The sequence below is a fragment of the Lemur catta genome, chromosome 1 (assembly GCF_020740605.2).
Source record: "Lemur catta isolate mLemCat1 chromosome 1, mLemCat1.pri, whole genome shotgun sequence".
In the NCBI taxonomy this organism is placed as follows: Eukaryota; Metazoa; Chordata; class Mammalia; order Primates; family Lemuridae; genus Lemur; species Lemur catta.
Genome location: NC_059128.1, coordinates 20031403 through 20056978, shown reverse-complemented (window position 1 = coordinate 20056978; position 25576 = coordinate 20031403). Strand labels below are relative to the sequence as shown.

Sequence of the window (25576 nt, the reverse complement as noted above, 5' to 3'; positions counted from 1 at the left end):
CCTTTTGGGCTCATTCAAGCACAAAAGCATCCCTGATAGCTGTGAGCAGCTAAGCTAGGGCAGGTAAGCTTTTCTTTCTTTCTTTTTTCGTATAAATCAAACATTCCTTCCTTTACTTTTTGTCTGACAGAACTTTGGCACTTTTAGACTTCCGTGTCCTGGCTGGATCTTCAGTCTGATTGGAGGCCATTTCTCTTTCCTATCCCCTATCTCTGAGCTTGAGATGTTTGAACTGACAGCCCTCACACACAGTAGCTGCGGTCATAAAATTAACCCCTTCGTGTACTGTACATATGATTGACCATAAACTGGCCCTTTTTCCTACATTGAGGGAAAGTGAGAAAGATGCCTCTTAGAACCAAGAAGCCTTCCAGAATCTGGAAATGGATCACTTCCAGCACCACAGCTAATACTTTAATGAATCCCAAAAGAATAAAAATTCAGAATCTGGCCAGGAGTGATGGCTCACGCCTTATCCCAGCACTTTGGGAGCCCAGGGAAGGAGGACTGATTGAGCCCAGAAGTTTAAGACCAGCTTGGGCAACATAGTGAGATCCCCATCTCTATAAGAAAACAAAAACATAAATTAGCTGGGCGTGGTGGCATGCACCTGTAGTCCTAGCTACTTGAGAGGCTGAGGTGGGAGGATCGCTTGAGCCCAGGAGTTCAAGGCTGCAGTGAGCTATGATTGTGCCACTGCACTCCAGCCTGGGTGTCAGAGCGAAACCCTGTCTCAAAAGGGGGAAAAAAAAGTTCAGAATCTACCCTGGAGAGCTGCTTAGTGGCTCGGCTGAGAATAATAGTACATAGTTTTATGGAAGGTGTGTGCTAATGAGGGGGTGAAAAGATAGAATTGGGCCACTATGCTCATTACTTACTTTGTTCAACTGTTTTTACTTTCCTGGTCCCACCCCCGACTCTGTCACCATGCCCATCACACAAGAAAAACAAGCACTTCACCTAGGATGTGGAACCTTGATCCCAGCTGGTTTTTGTTTTGTTTTGTTTTGAGGCAGAGTCTCGCTCTGTTGCTGGGGCTAGAGTGCTGCAGGGTCAAGCCTAGCTCACAGCAACCTCAAACTCCTGGGCTCATGTGATCCTCCTGCCTCAGCCTCCTGAGTAGCAGGGACTACAGGCTCATATCACCACGCCCAGCTAATTTTTTCAATTTTTAGTAGAGATGGGTCTGGCTCTTACTCCGGCTGCGATCCTAGCTGTTTTGTATCCATGCATTTGTTTTCACAGAAGAGAAACCACTACCCACCTGAGTTTTTATCGGGCAGCCGGTTTATCCTCCACACAATGGAGTTGAAGGCATGCTCGTACTTGGCCGTTCCCAGGGTGACCCTCATGACAGGCTCAGAGCCAGAGACACTAGTGGAGCCAAAACTTGCCCCCCGGTTCACTTTGGCTTTTAAAGACTTTTCCCCCAGGACACTTTCCCTGCGGAAGTTTTTCACCCACTCGCTGGGCACAGGGTAACGGACCATCACATTCTCACAGGGAACCTGAGTGAGGGGGTCGCGATTAGAGGAGAAGCCAGTTGACATCCTCAGCCAGCTCTGCATCTCCACCTCCGCCCCATGGATACTGGCTGCCGTCCTGAGCGTGAAAGGCAAGGTCTTCTCAGCGAACACTGTCCTGAACCGCATCAGCTCAAAGCGGCAGGCGTCCAGAGGGTTGAACAGAATAACCCGTGAGGTGTTGAACACATCCTCGTCCACACACCCGTGAAAGCGGCACTCGTGGAGCTTGATCCACTTCGTGGTGGTGGTGGGCATGATGTCCTGCCGTGAAACTACTTCGTTCCCTTTGATGAGGACGTCGTTGAGGCCCAAGCGGCACTCTGCGAGCCCTGAAAGGAAACTCAGAATGTGGATCCGCGTCAAGACGTGGTGCTGGAGAAGCTGGTTGTCTCCTTTTCTCACAACACCAGAAAATTCATCTCTGACATCCACTGTAATCTCCTCTTCAAGGTAGTTCAAGCCAACCGTACTCAAGTCCATGGACAGCACTGGGAGAGCCATGAGGTGGTCCTGAACTGCATGGATGAAGCTCAGGAAGTCATCGTAATTGGTGGTGCCCAGCTTGATCACTTGTTCCCTCTCTGCTGTGTGGGCCACAGCAGGTTTGGGCTGGTATTTCCTCTTCTCCTTGTAGGTGACACGGTCTATCCGCAAGCTGTGGATCCTGCCATTCTCATCATAGTTCTGAAGCCGGGGTTCTGAAATCTCATGGCAGATCTCCAGCTTGAACTCACGGAATGGCTTTTCTAGGCCCTGCTCATAATACAGCTGCAGGTAGCCACTGTCTGTCAGTTTGATGAAGATCGGTCCCCAGTGCCTGGAGGACATGATGTTTTTCTTCTCGGGGATCCTCAGCATCATTGGCCACCCATCCCTGGGCTGGGATGGTGCTGACCCAGGTGGGTGAGCATCTAGTTCAACCCAGGCTACCGGGTCGTCATCAGGAAGCGTCACACTGCCAAAGTGATCAGGATCATCAATTTGGAGTTGTTTGAGTTTTTTAACAGCATCAGAGTGTGACTGGCTTTTGCTTGAGTCATCAAAACTGATGGCATCTTGGTAGATGACAATGAGAGAATCTCTTTGGCTTTTGCCTGTGGCACTAGAAATGGCACTGTTTCGGGAGCGCCTCTCTTGCTCCTCAAAGAAAGCACTGAAAGGGTTGATAGGGGAGGGCTGTACGTCCTGCAGAGTCTCATTCAGGAAAGGGTTGGTTGCCCTCCAGGGTGGAGCCTCAGTTACGGAAGGTGGGCGGTTTAAGGAGGAAATGTCCAGTTTCTGAACTTTGGAGATGTTCATCAAAGTACTCTTGGGGCGGTCCCTCTTCTTAAATGACCCTGTTGAGTTATACGGTACATCTGGGATCACAGATGCACCAGGTGGTGTATTCGGCTTCAGAGGGGAGGTGATCGGTGGCAAAGGGCAGCTGACTTCATTGTCATCAAAGGTGACCCAGCTGGGGAAACGAGCAGAGGTCACCGGAGGGGCAGGGTGCCCATTCATGACTGGACTGCTGGCCTGCCAGCCGATGGCCTCCATTTCTACCTCTTCATCTTCCTGGAGCGAAGAAGAATTGTCTAAAAGGGAAAGGAGAACATATGAGGGGCTGCCGTTCAGGGGTGCTGGATGTAAGGGACACTGAAATATGGGAATGAGGGATTACTAGAATTTTATCTGGACTCCAGTAAATTCCAAAGCAGCTCATTGCCTGTCTCAAGTGCTTAGTCTGGGCACAGATTTCATATTTTTGTAATGAGCACACCAGAGGTAGCTCATGATGCATTAAGTATAGTAAGAATACAATGGCTGTGTCAATACAGAAGCACTGACTGGCAGTACCAAGGTGCCTTGCAATTTAACTCTTTATACTCTCCTTTTATTTTATAGAAGTTTATGAAATAGATGTTTTCTGTACTTGGATCTAAGGTATATACTCTTAATTTTTAAACATTAAAAACCACCTCCTACATAAAATGATATAAGCTGATCTCATAAAAAAAAAACAAATTATCTTGATTGCAAATAATATCTTGGAGGCATTTTAGCCCAAATATGATCAATAAATATTAAAGGCAAAAGGCCAACATCCTTAATATGTAATAAGTTCATACAAGTGAATAAGAAAAACCCAAAAGCTCCCATAGAAATATGAGCAAAGGACATAAAGAGAACTCACAACATAAGGACATAAACATAAACTCATGAAACTAAAAATGTCTAATAAGCATGTGAAAAATATCCAATCTCACCAGTAATAAAAAACGAAAATTAAACGAAAAAATCAGTGAAGATTTTAATACTCAATCAGGGTAAGGGTGCCAGGATAGACACACTAAATGTGCCCTTAATGAGACTGGAAGTTGCAACAAATGCTCTGAAAAGAGATTTGGCAGTTTATATTAAGGGTCTTAAAATGTTTCATAAACAATGACTTGGTAATCCTACCCTAAGGAAATAAAATTGTGAACCAAGTTTGAAAAGCAGAGATGTCCATTTTAGCATTATTTATAATATGCAGAAAATAAAAGGAAAGAGTTTAAACATCCAACAGTTAGGTGAGTGTTAAGAAATTGAAGCATACAGTGGAATAATACCCAGGCATTAAATGTTTACAAGTATGCAGTGTCGTGTGAATATGCTCATGATATCATCTCTTTTTTTCTCTAAAATATTTCTCCATCTTGAAGTTCATTTTATAACAAAAAGGTTATTAAAAATAAAACTCCACTCTAGCAGAGCCTTCAAGGAAGGAGATGTGGGACTTGAGTTTTGATGAGGAAAGATCCAACCCTTTTCAGTGGCATAAGGACACTAGCTGTCCGCTGGGACTGTGGGAAAGGAGGGGAAAATGAGGCCTTTGTCAAGGAGAGAGCAGAGACAACAAATGTGTGGCATAGCGTAGGTACTCAGTAAAGGTTTGTTGATTGAATGGGTGAGGCAAGAAACTCTTCTTTGGAGTAACTCTTCCATTCTCTAGGCTCTGGAGGAAGGTGTATGGGATCTCTGCTACCATCCTACCCACTGTTTCCACTGCCAGTCATTTGAAATCAAAGGGACAGGGACAAATAAATGATTGAGTTTTCTGGCCACCTCATTAAACCTTCATGTACGTTACATCCAACCATACCAAATCAGCAATGTCACACATAATTGCACATGTAATCACACATGAATGGGATGGCTGGCTTGTCATCCGTCTTTCCAAGTAATTTATTCAAATAGATAGCACTTCCCTCAACTGGAGATGTCAGTTTGAAAATGTACACTGAATGCATGAGTGTGCATATGCACATATCCATACCCACCCCAAAAATATAAGGAGCAAAGAGTATTTTCCATATATACAGCATCACAAAAAAATTTCAGAGCATTTTAAAATTAAAGATGAGAATCTCCCTCAAATTAAGCATGAATCCACTTTTGTAGACGTGTGATTTATTTTCTGGAAAATAAAGGGAAAAGGTCAGGAGACAAACTAGGTTTGTAGTGTTTAAATTTTATTTATCATTTTCTTTTCTTTTTTTATTTTTTTTAAGACAGGGTCTCACTCTGCTGCCCAGGCTGGAGTGCAGTGCCATCATAGTTAACTGCAACCTGCCACTCCTGTGCTCAAGCGATCCACCTGTCTCAGCCTCCGGAGTAGCTGGGACTACAGGTGCATGCCACCACTCCTGGCTAATTTTTTATTTTTTGTAGAGACTGCATGTCACTGTTGCCCAGGCTGGTTTCAAATTCCTGGGCTTAAGGGATCTTCCAGCCTCAGCCTCCCAAAGTGCTAGGATTACAGGTGTGAGCCACCACTCCCAGCCCTTTTAAAATTATTATTACTATTAATTTTAGAAATCTAAAGGGAACATGGTGGCTCTGAGTAAAATGTAATCACTTCCTTGGAAAAGTAATTGATCCTCCATAGAGAACTGGGAAAGGGGTGCATCTCAAAACATCAATTTCTAATGCGGCAGCTCCATAGAGTAATGTAGTGTTTCCACCCAAACAATCCCTATTGGTCCTCTCTTTGCATCAGGTTATCCTCTTCGCCTTGGAGATCATTATCACTCCCTAGTTTAAAACAAGCTGAAGTCCTTTTCCTTTGGAGGGTGGCTTTCTGCCAAAGCTATTTGTACATGCTGCCAAAGGATTCCCTTCTGTTGGGAATCTTGTCCCCAAAATAGCACCTCTCATCTTCTTCTCCTAAGCTAAAAAAGAAGTGGGGGCGGGGAAGGCCTTTGTCTTTACTGAAGATCATTTTCCTACAATAAATTCCTTCTCAAATCAAGTAACTTAAAATGACACCAAGTCCTAGACAGTTTTGAAGCATTAGACTCTTAATACAATTTAAGTGAGGTATCTTTGAATTTGGAGGGAAATTTTTTAATTAATTTGTAGAGATTCTATTTTCTTTTTGACAGCCATTAAAAAATATCAAGACTTTGTTACAAAATTCTCTTTCCTTTGGCAGTTTCATGTCCCATTAATTAAAATTGTTTTAAAAATCTATCCTTTGGGAAGATAGTGGGGCATAGGTCAAATTTCTGAAATTGAGAATTTGGTTTTCTATGAAATCATCTGTAAAGAAAAAATATCTTAAAAACATAAGACACTTTTACAGATGAAAAGCAGAAGTGGTCCATAGTTCACATGAACATAAAGCATTTCTTGAGGTGAATACAAGTTTTGCCAAACACTAGTTTTAAAAATGATCCCTTATTAGCATTGACCTCTCTATCTGTGAGCTTTTAATTTTGCTTGATTTCTCACTTGACTGAAAAACTTCAATTGTTTTTACAAAGTTTAGATTACACATCTTCTGAGCCCCTTTTTATTAAAGAATGTTCTTTGGATTTTCACATATAAAAAAACAAATTTATCTGTACATAAAATTCCTGAGGGAAAACATTTACACTATATGTGATAAAAAGTTAACATCCTTAATACATAAAGAGAATGTATCCTTAACAAAAATCAATACACTCTCACAAATAAATGCAATAAAGGGAACAAACAGACAATTCGATAATGAAGAAATATAAATGTCTAATAGCTATTTGGGAAAATGAACTTAACCTTACAAAACTATGAAACGCAATTCTCCCAGTACAGAGAGACAAAGATTTAAAACAGATAATAACCATTATTGGTGACAGGTGAGGAAATTTACACTCTGCTGGGTATATTAATTTTTTTCTGGAGGACTGTTTGAAAATTTGTATAAAAGTCTCAAAAAAAGTTGTTCAAGAATTTTACTTAGGGGAGTTTATTCTAAGGAAATAACCAGACAAATATGCAACAATGTATATATAGTGGATGTTTGTATCATAGCAATGTTTGTATCATAGAAAAGTTGAAAACAACCTGAAGGCTCAACGGGAGATTGGTTATACAAATTGTTATACTCTTAAAATGGAATTCTTGATGTATGTTTATTCACATGGAAGTTGACCAGGACACGTTGTTGAGCAGACACGAACAAGAACCTATAATCTGAAGTCAGATTGCCTGGGTTTCAATTCCATATCTGCAGCTTTTTAGATATGAAACTTTGGACAACTTTTAAATTTCTCTGTATCTTGCTTTTCCCATCTATGAAATTAAGGAACTATTAAATCCTATTAAACAGGCAAACAATAAATGTTCACTGGAGGCTGCTCATGGTACTACTACCAGAATGATACTTTTCATTATATAAAGTATATATGTGTTAGAAATCTTTGAAATATAGTATCTCATGATGTTTTGATGTAAAACAAATATCCCATGTAAAGAGATGATTTAAAAATTTTTAAATCTGTATTCTTTTAAAAAAAGTTGTATTGCCTACAAAATAAAGAAATAATAAAATTTCAAAACATATAATTGTTACTACTACTTTACCTTAGAGAAAGGAAGCAAACCACTTAGTGAATAGTCTGTTGAGAAAGCAGCAGTTAGATCTTTCCTAAGACAGTTATGAATGGTACAGCTGGGGGTTGAGGGGGGATGGCTAGCAGATTTCTCCTGTAAGAAATAGGCAAAAACTAAGTATCTTGAATATGAAGTTATCTTGAATACAAAGCTAAATGCCTTGTATCTTGTATACAAAGTTAACTATTATTCACAATTCCATTTTAATGGGCTATTAAAATAAAACCAAAACATCCGGCATTATTTTAATTACTATCTCTTTCACTTGCTACCTCTAAATTGCTTTTAATTTGAGTTGGGCTGCTGCCAAATAAAAGCCATGTCTAAAGATTAGCTTCTCATTCTATACCACAGGGAAAATTTCTAGTACCTAAGAGGTTCCTAGTGTCTTTACCAATGCAAATTAAAATGAAATGGTGAATTCTTTTAATGTTAGACCACAATATATTTCAAGTTCCCAACAGATTAAAATTAAATGAAGTGATTATGATAATCAAAGCCCCTAAAACTGAAGACAAAGAATGAGAGAAAAATTAAGTGTTTATATTTTGAACACAGAGATTCTGCTATCTCCCCCCCTCCCGCCCCCACATTTGTTAACCTAATTTGTTAATGCAAAGATAAGTGGAAAAAACTTATCTAGCAGCATTCACTAGACTTTTTTAGCAGTGGCAAGAGCAAATATTCTAAGATTGTTGCAGCCTTCTCAACATGAAATAATAGTCACTGTTATGTAAGACCATACAGAGGCATACTTTGTTTTATTGCACTTTGATTTACTATACTTCACAGATCCTGCATTTCTTTCTTTTCTTTTCTTTTTTTTTACAAACAGATTGTGGCAACCCTATGCTAGGCAAGTCTATTGGTGCCATTTTTCCAACAGCATGTGCTCACTCCATGTTTTGGGGTCACCTTTTGGTAATTCTTATAATATTCCAAACTTTTTGATTATTATTATATTTGGTGTGGTGATCTGTGATCAGTGACCATTGATGTCACTATTGTAATTGTAAAATGGGTGTAAATCTCACCCATATAAGGTGGTGAACATAATACATAAATGTGTGTTTTCTGACTGCTCCACCCATTGGCCGTTCCCCTGTCTCTCTCCCTCTCCTTGGGCCCAATTTCCTAAGACAAAAAAAATTATTGAAATTAGGCCAATTAATAACCCACAACTGATTAAGGAAGAACATACATTTTGGAAAGAACAGTCTCTTTAATAAATGGTGCTAGGGAAACTGGATATCCATCTGCAGAAGAATGAAACTAGACCCCCATCTCTTACCTTATACAAAAATCAAATCAAAATGGTTTAAAGACTGAAATCTAAGAACTGAAACTATGAAACTATTAGAAGAAAACAGTGTGGAAACACTTCAGGATATCGGTCTGTAGAAAGATTTCTTGAATAAGGCCTCAAAAATAACTAAAAGAGCAAAGTGACAATGTGAAAGCTAAAAATAAAATCCTAAGCCCCCCACGCAACTGAAGAGACCCCCCCCCCTTGTCCACAGGGACTCCTGAGAAACCTTAAAACGGAGTTCCCGGCCATGAATGGACAGATCAGACAAGCTTCCTTACAGCCCCTCCCTCACTACTGTCATTAGGCCTTCTTTCCTAAGGGTTAAACACAACCTTTTGCAAAGACTTGTTCCACCACTGTTTTCAATCAACCTCGAGACCTCAAAGTGCTTCCTCTTGACTTCTGCCAGAGGCTCTGTTTCCCAGCCTGCAAGACAGTCACCTGTAAACTGCACTCTTTTATGAGAAATAAAGTTCTCCTTTCCAAATTTATGAACCATGTGATTCTTCAGTGGACAATGTTCCTAACACAAAGAAATGATAAATGCTCATGGTGGATACCTAAGCTACCCTGATTTGATCATTAAACATTATTATACATCAAAACATCACATGTACTCCATCAATATGTATAAAAAAGTATCCATAATTAAAAATTAAAAGATAAAATTCAGAAATAGTAAAACTTAACCCACTCTTCATTTTCTTGAGAAGAATGATGCTCAGCAATTTTAAGTAAACTGCCAAAGGTGAGATTAGAAGTCCTGCTTTTAATTTTTATTAACTCTGGTATTTCCTTAGTAAGCTTGTTCATTAAATTAAAACCTGGTTAATTTTTCCCATTATCTTTTCAGATTGGCAAGAGTTTCCTTGACACACAACTTCTTAGGAGCATTGTTCAGTGGGAAAAGAAGTTAATTAAACAGGGATTAACACCTATTTCTACAGATAAGTCTTTGGGCAAAAGGTCAAGTGATGTCATGCACTAATGTGTAAATGTGTAGTCTCAACCTTATCAAGGGAGCTTTTAATTTACATAAAATATGCTGGGACCTACTTAGTCATCACATACACTGTCATAAAAAAGGAGAGCCAGAGGGTGAATCTACTCATTAGTCCTCAGCATGGCCCAAGAGAGAGGATGCTTTGATGCTCGTAAAGTTACCTGGTCAGAGATATCCCCAAAGTGAAGAAGCCAATTCATCCAACGACCACTTACTTCTACGTAACAGGATCTCTATCAAGATACTCCATTCCGGTTGTTATTTACTAAGGGGGTTTATGATGCAGTACTGAGCACCTTCTTCAAACAGCTGGTCCAGCCTGCCCTGCCAACTCCCTTCCTGCTTTTCAGGGTGGGCCCAACACATTTCATCTCTCTCTCTCTCTCTCTCTCACTCGCTCTCTCTCTTTTTTTCTTTTTTTGGCTTAGAAAAGCAAGCATCAGTATCCCTAGTTTCTTGTGTGTTTCTGGGGTGTACCCTCATGTAGTGACCAAGAATCAATCTTCTCTCTGGTTCTAAACTTTTGCCTCAGTTTACCATTGCCCACTTCCCCATGCCTTCCCCAACACTCAACCTTCATGTCCCTACTTTTGGCCTCTTCCTCTAACAGCTAAACTATGACTTTACTGGCTTACTAGTTCCCTGGCTTAATGTGCCTTTCTGGTATCACCTGCTCAAGTTATCTTAGATGAGGGTTCCAACTCTGCCTGGGCAGAGACCACATGGTGACACTTTGCTGTTATCTGACAAGGCCAACTCCAGTTCCCTAGCAGAGTTCACAGGCTGGGGACAGGAATAGACTTTGACATCTATGGTAGATTGAGAAATCAGTATTCTGCTTTATAAATTAATTTCTTAATATTTTACATATCAGTATATCTTGAAAAGACTTAACCAGTGATGAGACCTGCAGAGACTCTAACCTGTATTTTATTTATTTATATTATTGCTAGAGCAAAGAATATCAGTTTCTTTCCCATTCTCAACTACAGTCATGTGTTGTTTAATGATGGAGACACATTCTCACAACTGCATCGTTAGGTGATTTTGTCATTGTGTGAACATTAGACTGCACTTATACAAACCCAGATGGTATAGCCTACTACACACCTAGCCTATATGGTACAGCCTATATTGCTCCTAGGATACAAACCTGTAAAGCATGTTACCCTATTGAATACTGTAGGCAATGTAAGTATTTGTGTATCTAAACATATCTACACATAGAAAAGGAACAGTAAAAATATAAAGGTACAATAAAAATATACCATAATCTTATAGGACCACTGTTACATATGTAGCCTGTTGTTGACCAAAATGTCATTATGCAGTACATGACTGTACTTATAAGCCCACCAAAGAGAAGTAAACAAAGAGGAGTTTCTCCAAGTCTGAGCCTTTTGGAGGGGCTGTAAAGCTCTGTTTAGTGGACCACCAAACTCTTCTATAGTTATGAAAAGGTGTGGAAAGGGCCCTTTTGGTTCAGGAGGGTAAAAGAGAAGGAGTAGTATGAACAGGTTACCGTAAGGGAGAATGTATGATAGGATAAAGGGAAAGAGAGGTCTCTGTCCTGATTGATTTGAGAACAGTTCTTATGCCCAAGAAGTGCCAGGCTGGGACTCAGGAAAAGTGCTTCCTGGAGGAGCACTGGGTAGGTCCCCAGAAGCAATGGCAGGACTACAATGCCCACACTCATACTGTGACCAGGACCAGTGATGCATCAGGACTGCCTGCCCCATTGGCACCGAAGTCTTGCTCGTGTGCACCTCCACATCCTCACTCACTAGTCACCTGGTCCCCATATGGGGACATACCCCAGTAAAACCCAGGATGCCTATAAGCTCCCAGGAACCTCTGGACCCCTAAAGGGTTGGAAGAACAGTCAAGTTCCTGGACTTTGGTGAAAGTGGATTTTAGGCTGAATCATTAACCCCTAAGGAGTTAGAAGGATGGAAGCCTGATGTTACTTACATGTGGTCAGGGATGCCAATTTCTTTCTTTCTTTCTTTTTTTCCCCAGCCCCCTAAAGGATGATGGGATGCCAATTTCTAAGAGCCTCATCACTCTTGGGTGATAGGGTGAGCAGGTAAAATCAGGTTTCAGGCTTTATAAGATGATGCCCAGGTCCTGGAACTGCAAAGGAAGTTAAAGACACACCATACTGCCTTTACCATCTCTTAACTGCAATAGTTAGACAGAAAAGGACTAGATTTACGAAGGATTAAGAAGCATCCCAGAATAAGGGCTTGATTATCCTTCTGGTTGTGCTGGGGAGTAACAGAAAACCAAGCTATGCTTCAGAGAGGATGTTAAATTGGCCAAATAAATAAACCTAGAGGTTTTGGTCTCACCAATGGCTCTATCATCTCCCTCCATGTTCCTTTCAATATATGTGTCCACTTTTATTTAATTAGCACCAATGTCCCACCAATCAGCATATGCCCCTGCAGAACTGGTACTCATCACTCTCTTTCTACATAATACTTTTACGTCTGGTTTCCATCACACAGGCATGAATCCATGCCTACTTATTCTGGGAGTGGGGCTTGGGAGTCTCTCCAGTCGCACCTGCTCAGAAGCGCCTCGCCCTAATGGGCACACATGCTTTAAGCACACACAGCCATGCCTTTCCCTTCACAGTCCTGAAATAGGTATATGGCAGTGCCATTTTACTGTGGACCAGATTCCAGGTCTGATCATTGGAACCCTGGTAATGGGAATTTCTGTTTCCCCAAAGTTGATTCTGTAATTTGGTCAGGGGGGTGGAGGTAAGGGCAAAGAAATGTGTGGGAGCTCTCGCTCATTACACACTCTTGTGTGCATGTGTGCTGGGGATGAGAAGAACAGACGCTCTGGCTGAGTCTGTATCAGGTCTAAGGTAACTATCTTCTGTTTGTTACCTTTGCGAGGCTATAATGTTTCCAGAAGAAATTCACGAAGTCCGTTGGGGGTGCAATTGGCCGGCCAACATCACCCATAGGAAGGTGAGGGGCAACTCCTGCCAGCTGAAAGAATCTCTGCAGATAACTCCCTTTCACCAACATTACCCAAAGCTCATTGCTCTTTATGGGACTTTCTTTCCAGCAATGAAAACAACACAAAATAATCAAATAGCTCAAGCGTGCAGTAGGCCGCCTCCTTTCAATCGAATTTGAGGTTGGTAATTTGATTTCACTTTAGTACTTGTCCAATTCTCTTTTAGTTACCAAGATCAAAGGAGACATTTTTATGGTCTGATGCAATTTATAAAACTGTAAACATATCAAGTTAAGGTAATCTCTTAGAAAAATAGGAAAACAGCTCATTTTCAGCATGACAATAGATTTATTCTAGCAGGTAGAGATCTAGTTGTACTCCTGAACCTCTTAAATTTTTCAGAAGACCTCATGAGGTAATCTGTGGGCAAACAGAGTGAAAAGCTATTTCCAGATGATTCATTCACTCAATACTTTTCCTGACTTGCTCCAGCACCTGCACCATTTTATATATATACACAAGAGTCTCCTGGCTGGACACAAGGCTCATAAGGGAAAGGCTTGCTTAAGAGTGGCTTGTACTAATGCTGGCTTGAGTTCCTGGCCCCACGCTGGTGTCCAATGCCTATTTTGTGTCACCACAGGCAGTAGAGGGTAAAGCCTGGGCTCTGGAGTCAGACTGACTTGGCTCTGCCACGTGAAAACTGTGAGCTCTTGGGCACATCACTCAATTCTCTCTAAACTTCAGTATTTCTCAACTCTTATGGGCATTAACAACTGTACCCACTTCAAAGGTTGCTGTGAGGGTAAATGAGATGGACATTGAATTTAACAGTGCCTGGCTCATAGCTCAATAAATGTTAGCTATCACATGAAGAAAAAAATATGTGTATGTATTATTATCATTTCAAAATTGTTAAAGAAGCAAAAAGTAGGATAGGAGGAAGTGGGGAGGGAGAATGCCTTTGAGGTTATATTATTATTTGTCTGACAGAGGAAAAGGAAAGGAAGGAGGAAGAATGGAAGAAAGGGAAAGGGAAACAGAGAAAGAAGAATATGTCTGTTTCAGGTTGTGATTCCATGAATCACAGAGATAGTTCTCAAAGGCTTGAGAATTATGAGGGATATGAAAGTCTGTACTTCAGGTATCACACATACACATTCACAGAGTCATGAATATAACAAAGGAGTGTGAGAATCTACTGCATAAAGGAAGCATCAAGTCGTGAGTACACTTAGATCAGGCCAGAACATCCAACTTTCTATTATCCCTTCTGTACTAAGAACTGTCTTTGTAACTGTCAGGCAGCTATAAGATGTTTTAGTTGTCTAGACAAGTAGTCCCCAAAGCAGAGGAGTACACTCAAGGAGGAAGATGGGATGATCCAATGGTGTGTAGCAAAAAAATATTTTACAACTTCTATTTTGTTCACTTTGTAACTCATCTTTAAAACATGTCTATTCTTTATTTGTTATTAAACATTACCTGAAACACATGGTATGCTTGTAATTTATAAATAAGTTGGTAATGTAGTGTATTCATAAGTAAATATGCATATATTAGAGACTCATGATTAAACCTTTGGAGAAATATGATCAAACGTGGAGAAAACTGGTTTAGTGCACTGGGCACATTTCAAATACTTAACATGGGTTCACATACACATAGAGATATCACCTCCCCTCTCTTTTTTTAAGAGCAGGCTCTTATAACCAGAACAATGGCCTTTGCTGTCAGTCCAAAGGGAAAGGTATTTTGGCAAATATGGAGGATTCCCTTAAGCCTATTATTTGGGCAATAATTCAACCTTAAATGCTCTACTTCTTTGGTGACAATGCTAAAAGCCTAACTCAGGCTTTCCCTGGACTCCAGCTAAATGTTGACTTTACCACCCCCTTTCCTTGCTTTCTAGCAAGTTTTAAAACCAGCCTTCCAAATTCTGCAGAAATTATGAAAGTGATACAAACAAATTAACTGTTGGAGTTGTTCCAGGGCCAAAGATCAAGTGACCTTACATCAAAACACCAGTCTTTTCATGTCCCTTTTTTGATTATACTCTTGGTGTTCAATACATAGCAATGACAAAAACAGGGGATGTCTGTGAGATCGTGAGCCATACGCCAGGGTCATCACTAGCAAGTGTCTTTGAATTAAATGTTTAAAAGCTTCTGTTGTTCAAGCAACAGGCTGAGATTGTTACTTTTGCTTTCAATGAAATCTTAGAGGAAAGGTCAACCCACATGGTTCAGAGGGAAAGGACAAAGTCAATACAGGGGATAATACAGACAGAAAGAATATCGTATTGCTTGTTCTGCACCTCTCCCCCCGACTCTGGGTAACAACCTCACAATTATCCTTTTGGGAACTGTCCCCCTCTCATGCAAGTTTTCATGGATTGTCAATCAAGGTGCCCCATCCATGACGCATATGATTCAAGCAAAGTCAGATTCTCTTTGGAAATCTCGAACGGACAGACTCAGGACAGAATAATGGTAGGAGCTAAGTTATTCAGATGGAGGCACCCTAAAAAAACCTACAAATTAGTTCTTACTGACTTGAGTCTTAGAGTGGCCAAGGTTCCTGCCCATCTGCAGGAGATAGCAAAATGGCCACAGATTCTTCCCTTCTCTCTTTATGCTTTTGGAAAGTCCCCTCCCACTCTGACTCTGAGCTTGGCCATATGATTTGCTTTAGTCAAGATCAAATACCTATGTCTCAAGCAAAGACTAGAAAAGTGCTTGTGCATCAGGGCTAGTCCTCTTCTGCTATATTTGGAATGCCAGGACCATCACGTGAGTGAGCCTTGCAGGGGATGAGTCAAAAAGACACAGTAGCCAACCAGGCAACTGACTGCAGGTCCCTAAGTGGGTCCCCAAGGAGGTCAGCTGAGCCTAGCACAAACTGGGGAATGCTCAAGCACTGCCCAGAGTTGCTGATTTGCAGAATCGTGAGCTAAACAAATGGTTGTCTTTTCGGCTGCTAAATTTAGGGGTAGTTCGTAACACAGTAAAAGCTGATACACCAACTTCCCCGAAGCCTGAGTGTTCAGCTTTTCTTTACTACATCCTTAGAATAAATTCATTTTGTTTAGAGTTATTAAAGTTGGCATCTGTTGTTTGAAATCCAAGCTACTTAGCAGCCAGGCAAGAGATAGATGAAAAGATCCTTGCAGGAACCATGGGCACATATAAATTCCTAGAACCGTCCAAACTTGTCTGACTACTGAGCAAAAATATTTCATTTTAATACTCCTCTCTACTCACCCTCACTCTTTCCATAAAGATACAGAACAGTATTCTTATTGCTTAAGTAATATAAGACACTTACTTCAAACTCTATAAATTTGGAGGGAAGGCATCTTAGGACGGTTATTAAAAGAATTTCCATCTTTGACTTGGGTCAACGTCAACATAAACAGGTGGGAAGCAGACAGGACTTGGTGCATTGTCAAGTGGTCAAGAGCATGGACTGCGGCTCCACACCGGTTCACATCTTGGCTACTCCACCTACCAGCTTTGCGATCTTGGGCAAGTTACTTAAATGCACTAGGCCTCTCTTCCCTCAACTAAGGCCTATTGAGATAATAACACTACTTACTTCTTAAGTTGTGAGGACTGAGTTAATGTGTATGAAGTACATATAGCAAACATTAATATTATGTAAATTATTTGATATTATTATTTTCATGATATTTCTTAGAGTTCCTCAGAGGAAGATCTTGGAAAGAGACATTTGGCATCGTGGGCCCTTTGATAAACCCACAGAACAGAAGGCTTTATTTCTAGTCCTGGTTCTACCGCAAACTCACTGTGGTCTTGGGTAAGCCTCTTTGTGCCATTTCCTCACTGTAACTTGGAGTAATCATATTCCCTGTTCTAGTCCACAGGGTCCTTTGGAAACAGATATGAAATAACACATGTGATCATGCTTGTGAACATTCAAAAGTGCTCAAGCACTGTATGGTTATAAGGCCTATAATTACTATTCATAACTACTATAATTGTAGTTTTAGGTTCCAAATGAGTCCTATATTCCTCATGCTGTTTAGGTGGGCAGAATGCATTCTTGGAATATTTATTTACAGATCTATTAAACCAAAACTTGTCTATATCAATTCTGGATCTGTGTGAGAAGCTTGGTTACATATCAGATGAAAGAGGTCATGGCCTTTTCAACAGTCTCCGAGATACTGTAAGAGTTTCTGAGACAAGGAATGAAATCACGTAACCACAGAAGAGGGGAAAGTGGAAGGGCAAGAACACTCTCAGACCTTCATATGTCCTGAACTGACAGATTCCACTTAATTGACTTGTCCCCAACCGTCCCTAGGACCATGGGGTTGAGTGTTCCTTGCCTCACATGGGGACAACTCAGGATTTAAGGCACATTGAACCTAAGGCACTCACATGTACATCCATTTCAGGGCACGCTAATTTATAGGTGTTCCAGTCACCAAGGTCTAAAATAAGCAACAGTTTCTATAAATATCAAGAAGATTAAACATCTTAATAATTTTAAGGAAGAGGTTGTATGTTAGAAAATTTGGAAGGTGCAGAAACACATACAACTAAAAGCACCTAAATCCTGCTGCCACCTGAGATGATCAACATCACCACCTTCCTTCAAGCTGTCTTACTCTGCACGTGCACATTCATGAACATACACATTTCTACAACATAAGGATTATTCTGCATATACAGTTTTAGAGCCTACATTTTTTGCTTAATATTATAGGGCTAGGATTCCCATGGGACAACGTTCAAACAGGCAGTGTGGAAGACACTAAGTGCAAGTAAGTAGTTGTTGGCAGCGTCTGACCGAGCTGTTAGTATAAGCGTTATATATACTGAGAGTTTGGAGGGCAGAGCATTAAAACATGTTAAATTCCAGTACATATATGCAATGTCTGGCCACCTCAGTGGAGGCATACAGGATATGTGAAAAGTAATAAGAAAATGTGATACTAGATAAAAGATGAACAATGCTGATGATCTGTTTCATGAAGTAAATTTTACTCCTGTTGACATCCAAAGTCAGGGACTTTAGTAGACAGAGATGAGGTAATGGGATTAGGACTTCTATTTTCAAACCTAAAGCTTCTTGCCCAGCTGTGACACACCATGAAATATTGACAAACATGCTGCTTTCCACTCTTTAAAAATAGGAACCTTTGTGTCCTATGCTGGGGCATTTCCAAAGGATTGGTTAGGACCTCCTTTGCAGCTAGACACAGAACAGATCAGTACACGTGGTTACCTGTTGCCTTCTCTTCTCTGCACAGATGAGAGAAGTCAAGCAAAGGACATAACGGTGGAACTGTCTGTCCATCTCTAAGCAAGGATCTTAGTTACATCACAGGGCAGGCTGCACAACACAGAACACAGAGGTTTGCTTCTTCAAAGACTTTTCAAGAGCATGCACTATATAGCACAGGAATTTCTATGCTTTCTTCAAGAGCAGACTGTGGCAAACATACTAGTCAGCATGTATTTGGTAAAGGTTTATACCAAATAAAGAATAGGTAGCCCCTCAAATATTTAGAGAGGAAGAATGTAACAACCCTATCTAAGACCTTAAGATTTCTGATTAAGAGTGTCAAGCGGTGTATAAAAGGAAATATGCACATACTGCCTTCAGCATCAAGGCACAATTAAACTGAGGAAAGAGATCTTCACGGTGTGAGTTTTACTTCAAAATCAATTTGGGGTTGGATTCTCCAACCATGCAGAGCCCTTGGGGACTTCTGGAGTGTGTCTGGGGCACTCTGGTGATTCCTGGAGTGGACTTCAGGTTTTAGGGCAGGAGAGGGAGCTGGAAGGAGTGCAGGATGATAACCCACCACCACCACCTCCAAGACAACCACAGTGGCCCAGCTGACCCTTGCTGGCCATGTGCTGTATGCCAAGTGGTCTATCAGAGCTGTATCAACACGATCTCATTTGATCCTAGAGACACTTACATGAGGTAGGTCCTAGCATTTTCCCTATTTTAGTGATAGGGACGCTAAGGCACAGAGGTTAGGTGACTTAGCCAAAGTTACAGAGCTAGTAAGAAGAGGTAGGATCTGAACTCAGAAGGTCTGAGTTCTCGGTCTTAAACACTCTAGGGTCCTGCAGCATCGAGACTGCAGCTCAGTGTTGTTAGAACCATCCAATCTTGAGCAACGTTCTCAACTTGTAAGTCTGTTTCCTCACTTTTAAACAACCCAATACTTTGGCCTATACACAATATGGCTGTGAGAACCAAATGAAACGTGAATACACGTGAATGTCATTTGTTAAATATAACATGCTCTACAATTTAAATTCTTTTCATTATTACTGATGAAAGATAGTAGGAAACACTTATTCATTCATTTTGAGCTTAGGTTTTGTTTTTGATTAGTACAGTATAAAAGTTTTAACTTTAATAATCAATAGAAGGTACTGAAATAAATTGATATTCATTGCCATGCACATTAAGTATTGAGAAAGAAGAGAAACATTCCCTGTATCAGGAACCTATAATTAGAAAGCAAAAAAAAAAAAAAAAAAGAAATAGTGATTACTCTGACAAGACAGTGACTTAAAATGGCTCCTTGGGGGGCTTTGTAACTCCACTGATGAAACCTATTCTAGATGCTGGCAGGTGCGTGAAACTTCCCTTCCGGAAAGGGGAAATGAGCTATCAAGGATTTGTAGCTCTCCAGATAATGACTTCCTATTCCACAAAAACAAAGCACAGCAGTTGGAAATAACAGCCTGTCTCCCATCCCCATTCCACATCCTATAGCTACCACCCACAGTCCAGGCTGAGGGAGGCTTCCTCTAGCTCCAGGTCTCTAGAGCTTCAACTGCTTCTGACAGACAAAAACCCCAGAAATTAAAAGCTTTCAAAGAGTTACCTCTGATGAAAGTCACCTGGACTCAGACTCCATCTGTTGGAGTCCAAGCAAGGCTGGAAGTCCCTGATCTACAGAACCTCTATCATGGCACACACGGGCAGGATGTGTTTGTGTTTATTTTCCTGCTATGGCCAGTGAGTTCCCAGGGAAGAGAAGCTACAGAAAGGCCTGTTGAATAGAACCATGCTGGGAGTTTCATCTAGGAAACTGAAGTTGGGACAGATGAAAAAGCGAGCACTGCAAAACACTGCTGTGAGAAATTAAAGGAGGCCTAAATAAACGGAGAGATTTCATGTTTGTGGATTGAAAACTCAACATTATTAAGATGGAAATTTTTCTGAAATTGATCTACAGAATCAATACAATTCCAATCAAAATCCCTAGGCTTTTTTCTTTGATAGTTCATCAATTTCTATCAAAGCCTGTCAATAGCTAAAACAATCTTGAAGTAGAAAAATGTTAGAGGACTTCCATTACCAAATTTCAAGATTTATCATAAAGGTTCAGTAATTAAGACAGTATAACAGGAAAGACAAATAAGTTCATGGAACAGAATGGGGAGTCTAGAAGTAGACCCATAATATACAGTCACTTGAGCTTTGACAAAGGTGTCATGGAATTCAACGGGGAAGGAAAGTTCTTTTCAATAAAATGTGCTGGAGCAACTGGATATCCACACAGAAAAAGTAGTCCTTTATCCTTTCCTCTCTATATATACAAAAATTAATCTGAGAGGGAATATAGATCTATATGAAAGCTAGAAGAAAACTATTTTCATGACCTTAGGGTAGGCAATAATTTCTTAGGACACAATAGGCACTAACCATAAAAGAAAAAAATATAAATAAATTAGACTTCATCAACTTATCAGGATACCATTTAAAAAAGTTAAAAGGCAAGCCACTGATAAAAGTCTTGTATCCAGAATACATAAAGAACTCCTACAAATCAATAATTAAAAGATAAACTCAATAGGCTATAAAGAAGCTATATGAATGGCCAGCTAGCACAGAAAAGGTACTCAACATCACTAAACACCAGGCAAGTGCAAATTAAGCCATAATGAGGTCCTACACCCTCACTAGAATGACTAAAATCAGAAAGCATGGGCCGGGCACGGTGGCTCACGCCAGTAATCCTAGCACTCTGGGAGGCCGAGGCGAGAGGATTGCTGGAGGTCAGGAGTTAGAGACCAGCCTGAGCAAGAGTGAGACCCTGGTCTCAACTAAAAATAGAAAGAAATTATATGGACAACTGAAAAAATATATATATATGTATATATATACATATAAAGTTAGTCGGGCATGGTGGCATATGCCTGTAGTCCCAGCTACTCGGGAGGCTGAGGCAGGAAGATCACTTGAGCTCAGGAGTTTGAGGTTGCTGTGAGCTAGGCTGACGCCATGGCACTCTAGCCCAAGCAACAGAGTGAGACTTTGTCTCAAAAAAAAAAAAAGAAAGAAAGAAAGCATGATAATATCAAATGCTAACAAAGATGTGGTACAACTAGAACTCTCATACATTGTTGGTAAGAGTATAAAATAGTAAAATTACTTTGAAAAATGGTTTGGTAGCCGCTAGTAAATTTAAACATTCACCTACCTTATGAACAATAATTCTACTCTGATGTTTGTGCTCAAGAAAAATGAAAAATATGTCCACAAATAGACTTGTTCAAAAATGTTCACGGCTGCTTTATTCATAATAGTGAAAAGTTGTAAACACCACAAGTAACTATCAATAGAAGCAAATTGTATCCTATTCACATCACAGAATACTCCTATAGCAATAAAAATAAATGAGCTATTTATACACACATGATGAATCTCATAAGCCACCATTCTTAATCTTAAATGTTACTGTTGCACCATCATTTACCCTGTTTTGATTCGTTCAATTTCACACCAACCCTACAACGTAGATATTATTCCTCAGTTTTAATAATAAAAAAGATTCATAGAGGAAAAATATCCAAGACTATACTCATTCATTATTTACTGAGCATATATTATATGCTATTAGGCAGTGTGCCATACGCCAACAATGTAATATTAGCAAATACTGACACAAGATTTAAACTCAGTCCTTTCACTACATACCACTACCAGATACTGTGACAAGCCAAATGTAAAACAATGAATAAGTCACTGTCATTGCCTTTAAGTAGTTTAGAGTCTAGCAGAAGAAAACAGGTAGATAAAAAACCAATCACCATATAGTAAAAGCAATTATAATACAACACAAAGTGCTCTCACAGGTATATAAAAAGTGCTGCATGAACCCCAAAAAGGAAATGACTAGTAATTCTGCCTGGGATAGCTGAGGCCAAACTGGCAAAGGAGCTGACATTTCAGCTGGGTGATATAACAGCAGACAGAATGCCTGCAGACACTGAGACACAGTGGAACGTGCTCAAGATTCGGAACTAAATACACCCAGTTGGGATGCCAGCTCGGTGTGTTCACCTTTGTGAAATGTGGATAATTATCCAACAACTTGAGCTGTTGTGAGAATCAGAAAAAATACCTGTAAAGATCTCAGCCCATGCAGAGGAAACTCAATTTATAGCAGCTTTTAGTTTTTGAACAAATAAATGATATTAGTCATATTGCCAACATATGTCTCCTCTCTTGTAGATTTGTGTCAGTCTCCAGAAATGCTCACCTCTCAACATAATAATATTAAGTTTCTGAGGCTGAAAAGCTTGAGTTTTAAATCCTAAACCTACAGTGATTTGCTGGCTTTTGTCCTCTCTTGGACATGATTCAAGCCCCAACACATACCACGACACTGCGCATTAAGGAGAGTTGGCTGTCTCAATCAGAGCACTTTATTAGAAGGTTGGAGGCCAGGACACAGAAACATTAGGACTCGAGGGAGTAGCAGCCACTAGGGACTGTGCATCTTTGTGAAAAACCCTTCAAAATGGCATGCATAAGCATGCGCCTTATCAGCTGGCTCCTTTGTGCCCAGCTCACAGCAATACTCACTTTCATCAGCATCAGATACCCCGATCTGTCTACAGATTTCTGGAACAGAGGCTAACAATAAGAATTAAATTAATCTGAGAGAGATAGTCCAGCAAAGTAGGACCAAAATGGCAGAACTTTCTTAAGGCACACAAGACTCTTCCTGCAGAGACTGGAAGGCTCGCTTGTACCAAAGATTTTAATATAGATAATGAAATAGGCTCAGCATCCCTTCTGATGGTACAGCAGGTTAGTGCTGCTGAATACTAAAGCATTTCCAAAACAACAACTCAGAAGTTGTTTGCAAGGCTGACTGGCTCTTTACTGACATTTCCAGTCAAACTAGAATCATTAAGGCAAGAGAGTGACCCCAGTGTCAGAGTCAACACATTGCCATCCTCTGCTAAGCACACAGGTTTGTATGTGCAGTTGACTGACAAAATGACACAGAGGGTGTTTATGTCATTTAACCATCAGAGCAAACACAGCAAAGAGCTCTACTAGAAATACGACACATGGAGAGGGAGCAGGCTTGCACGGTGCCACAAACAAGCTATAAGAGACACCTGGAAAATTATGAAAGCTCTCCAAGCCCCAGGTCCTTCACCTATAAAATGGGATATTCATGGCCCTGCAGGACGTTGTGAGAGTTACAGATGATATGGGCAAGTGCCTGGCATAATGCCCTATATAGAAGAGATACCTAATAAATGGTTGTTTTGGGTATTATATTAATGTGAGGCACTGCTATATCTATAGTTTTTGGGGGAGACGAGGAGAAGATAAAAGCTGAGTTGATTGCTTTTGTTAGAGACCACGTCAAATGGCTTTTAGACTGCTTATATGGAATGGAGTTCAGTGAGGTGTGTGTGTGAGAGAGAGAGACCTGTGGAGGGGAGAGGGAGAGAGAATGAATACAAACCAGAATGAGAATGAGAGAACGCATACTGGGTGAGTGGAGAATAAGGAGAGAAAAAGAAGAGAGAGAAGGGGAAAAGTAGGTTTCAGAAGAAACCTGGTCTGTATGGATACCTTGTTACCAGACTATAAGCTGTACGAAGGCAAACCCCTCAGTGTTTTATGTTATTTACTTTCTACCCTGTTTTTAGTCATCACTACCTGCTCCGTCAGAGTATAGCGTCATGCCCGGCACCCAGCAGCCACCCAGTAAGCACTCACTGAGTGCGCACCTGAATCAGGCACTGCGCTCACTGGCAGGTGTGGCCGTGACTAAACACAGGAAAAGGAAACCAACAGCGGTGGTGTGGGACAAGTATCAAGCAGTGGCTCTGATAAGCAGAAGTGCCCTTTGCCCCAGTGGTTGAGTCACTGCGCCACCACACTGACACACTGCATCAGGTTCCATTCACAACACCAATGACAATATGAGGTCATTCTCTCAACAAAGCAGTAAACCCTAGAAAGAGGCTCCAAATCCTAACCCAGGAAAAGTCTGCTCCATGAGCAGACCAGGTGCATGATACATTTCACTGTCCCATCCTGGACCAGATGTTCAACATACACTGCCTTCATTCATCCTCATGACAACACAGGGGAGGTATTATTTACAGTTTATAGGTGAAGAAAATAAAATTCACAGAGCTTAAGTAACTTGTCTATGGCCAAATATCAACCAGGTTTCAAAACTGTTCCCTTTTCATGTACTTGAAGTAAAACACACGCACAGAAAAGTGCACATATCATATGTGCACAGCTTTGTAAATTTTCACAACTGAGCACATGCGCGTAACCAGCACCCAGATCAAGAAACAAGTCCCCTGTGCTTAAGTCCAGTTACTCCTCCCACCAAGGTAACCACTATCCCGACTTCCAGCAACTCTGAGTTTTGCCCAGGACACTCTAACCTACAGTAATCTCTCTTCCCACCGAATTCCTCAGCTTTTCTTTTTTGTGTTACCCATTTGGAATCTCCCAATACTCTCTTGTAGGGTCAACTGCTTATTCTTTTACATATCTTGTCTTCCTAATTACGGTTATAAGCTCCTTGAGGCCAGGGTTTTATACTTATTTACACTCCCCTACTACATCTAGTATGGAGCAGTCACTATACAGTATATATACACCTAACAGTTACTTTCTGGTTACTGTGTATCTGACACTGTCTTAGACACTTGGCCTGGATTATCTCATTTAATCCTTCCAACAACCCAATGAGGTAGGTACTGCTATTATATCCCTTTTACAGATGATAAAACTGAGGCACAAAGGAGTTAAGTAACTTGCCCTAGGTCACAGTTAGAGGGGGACAGAGTCAGGATTCAAGCCCAGGTATTGTTACTTTAGCCTTTTTTTGCTTTTTAGAGACAGGGTCTCGCTATCTTCATGAGGCTGGAGTGCAGCGGCTATTCACAAGTGCAATCATAGTGCGGTGTACCCTTGAACTCTGGGTTCAAGCGATCCTTACTGCATCAGCCTCCCGGTAGCCTGGACACACCACCACTCCCGACAGAATTACAGTCTGATCAGTCATACTGTATAAACAAGAAATTTACCTTTGTGGAACTCAGTCCTCATCCTTTCATGACTGCAGCATGACTTTTAAAAACTGCGGGCTTCCTGACATTACCAGAGATGGCTCTTCCTTGACACTCACCACATTAGGAAAAACAATGGCATTTTCATCTCATTGGCTCTTAGGGAAATGAAGAAGGGAAAATCCAGCTAAAACTGGGTGTCCTCCAATAAAGCAGACAATAAAAAAGTACAATAGGACGTTAACCCTTTAATAAATTAGCAAGCAAAGACAGCTCTGCAGCTGTGCCTAAGCATGATAATTACTATCTTTTTTAGCTGGCACTACAAGAAGCAGCCCTGATTACTTAAATGGAAGAGCAAACAATAATTTGGGTGGAATATTTAAATAAAGAGCACTTCTAAAAATCAAATTTATCATGAATAGCAAGCATAGGGAGGTGCACACCTACAGAAAACACTGTTATAACTGGCAGGTGTTTGGGGAATTCTCAGTGATTATTCTCTTAGACCCTC

General features: G+C 40.7%; 1 protein-coding gene across 1 annotated transcript in view; it reads right to left on the bottom strand.

Moving 5' to 3' along the window:
• Positions 1-25576, bottom strand: part of STON2 (stonin 2) — a 138332-nt gene that overhangs the window by 6695 nt on the left and 106061 nt on the right. Inside the window, exon 6 of the mRNA XM_045544796.1 lies at positions 1265-3103. Within this exon, the coding sequence (XP_045400752.1) occupies positions 1265-3103 (1839 nt within the window). The remainder of the gene's footprint in view (positions 1-1264; positions 3104-25576) is intronic.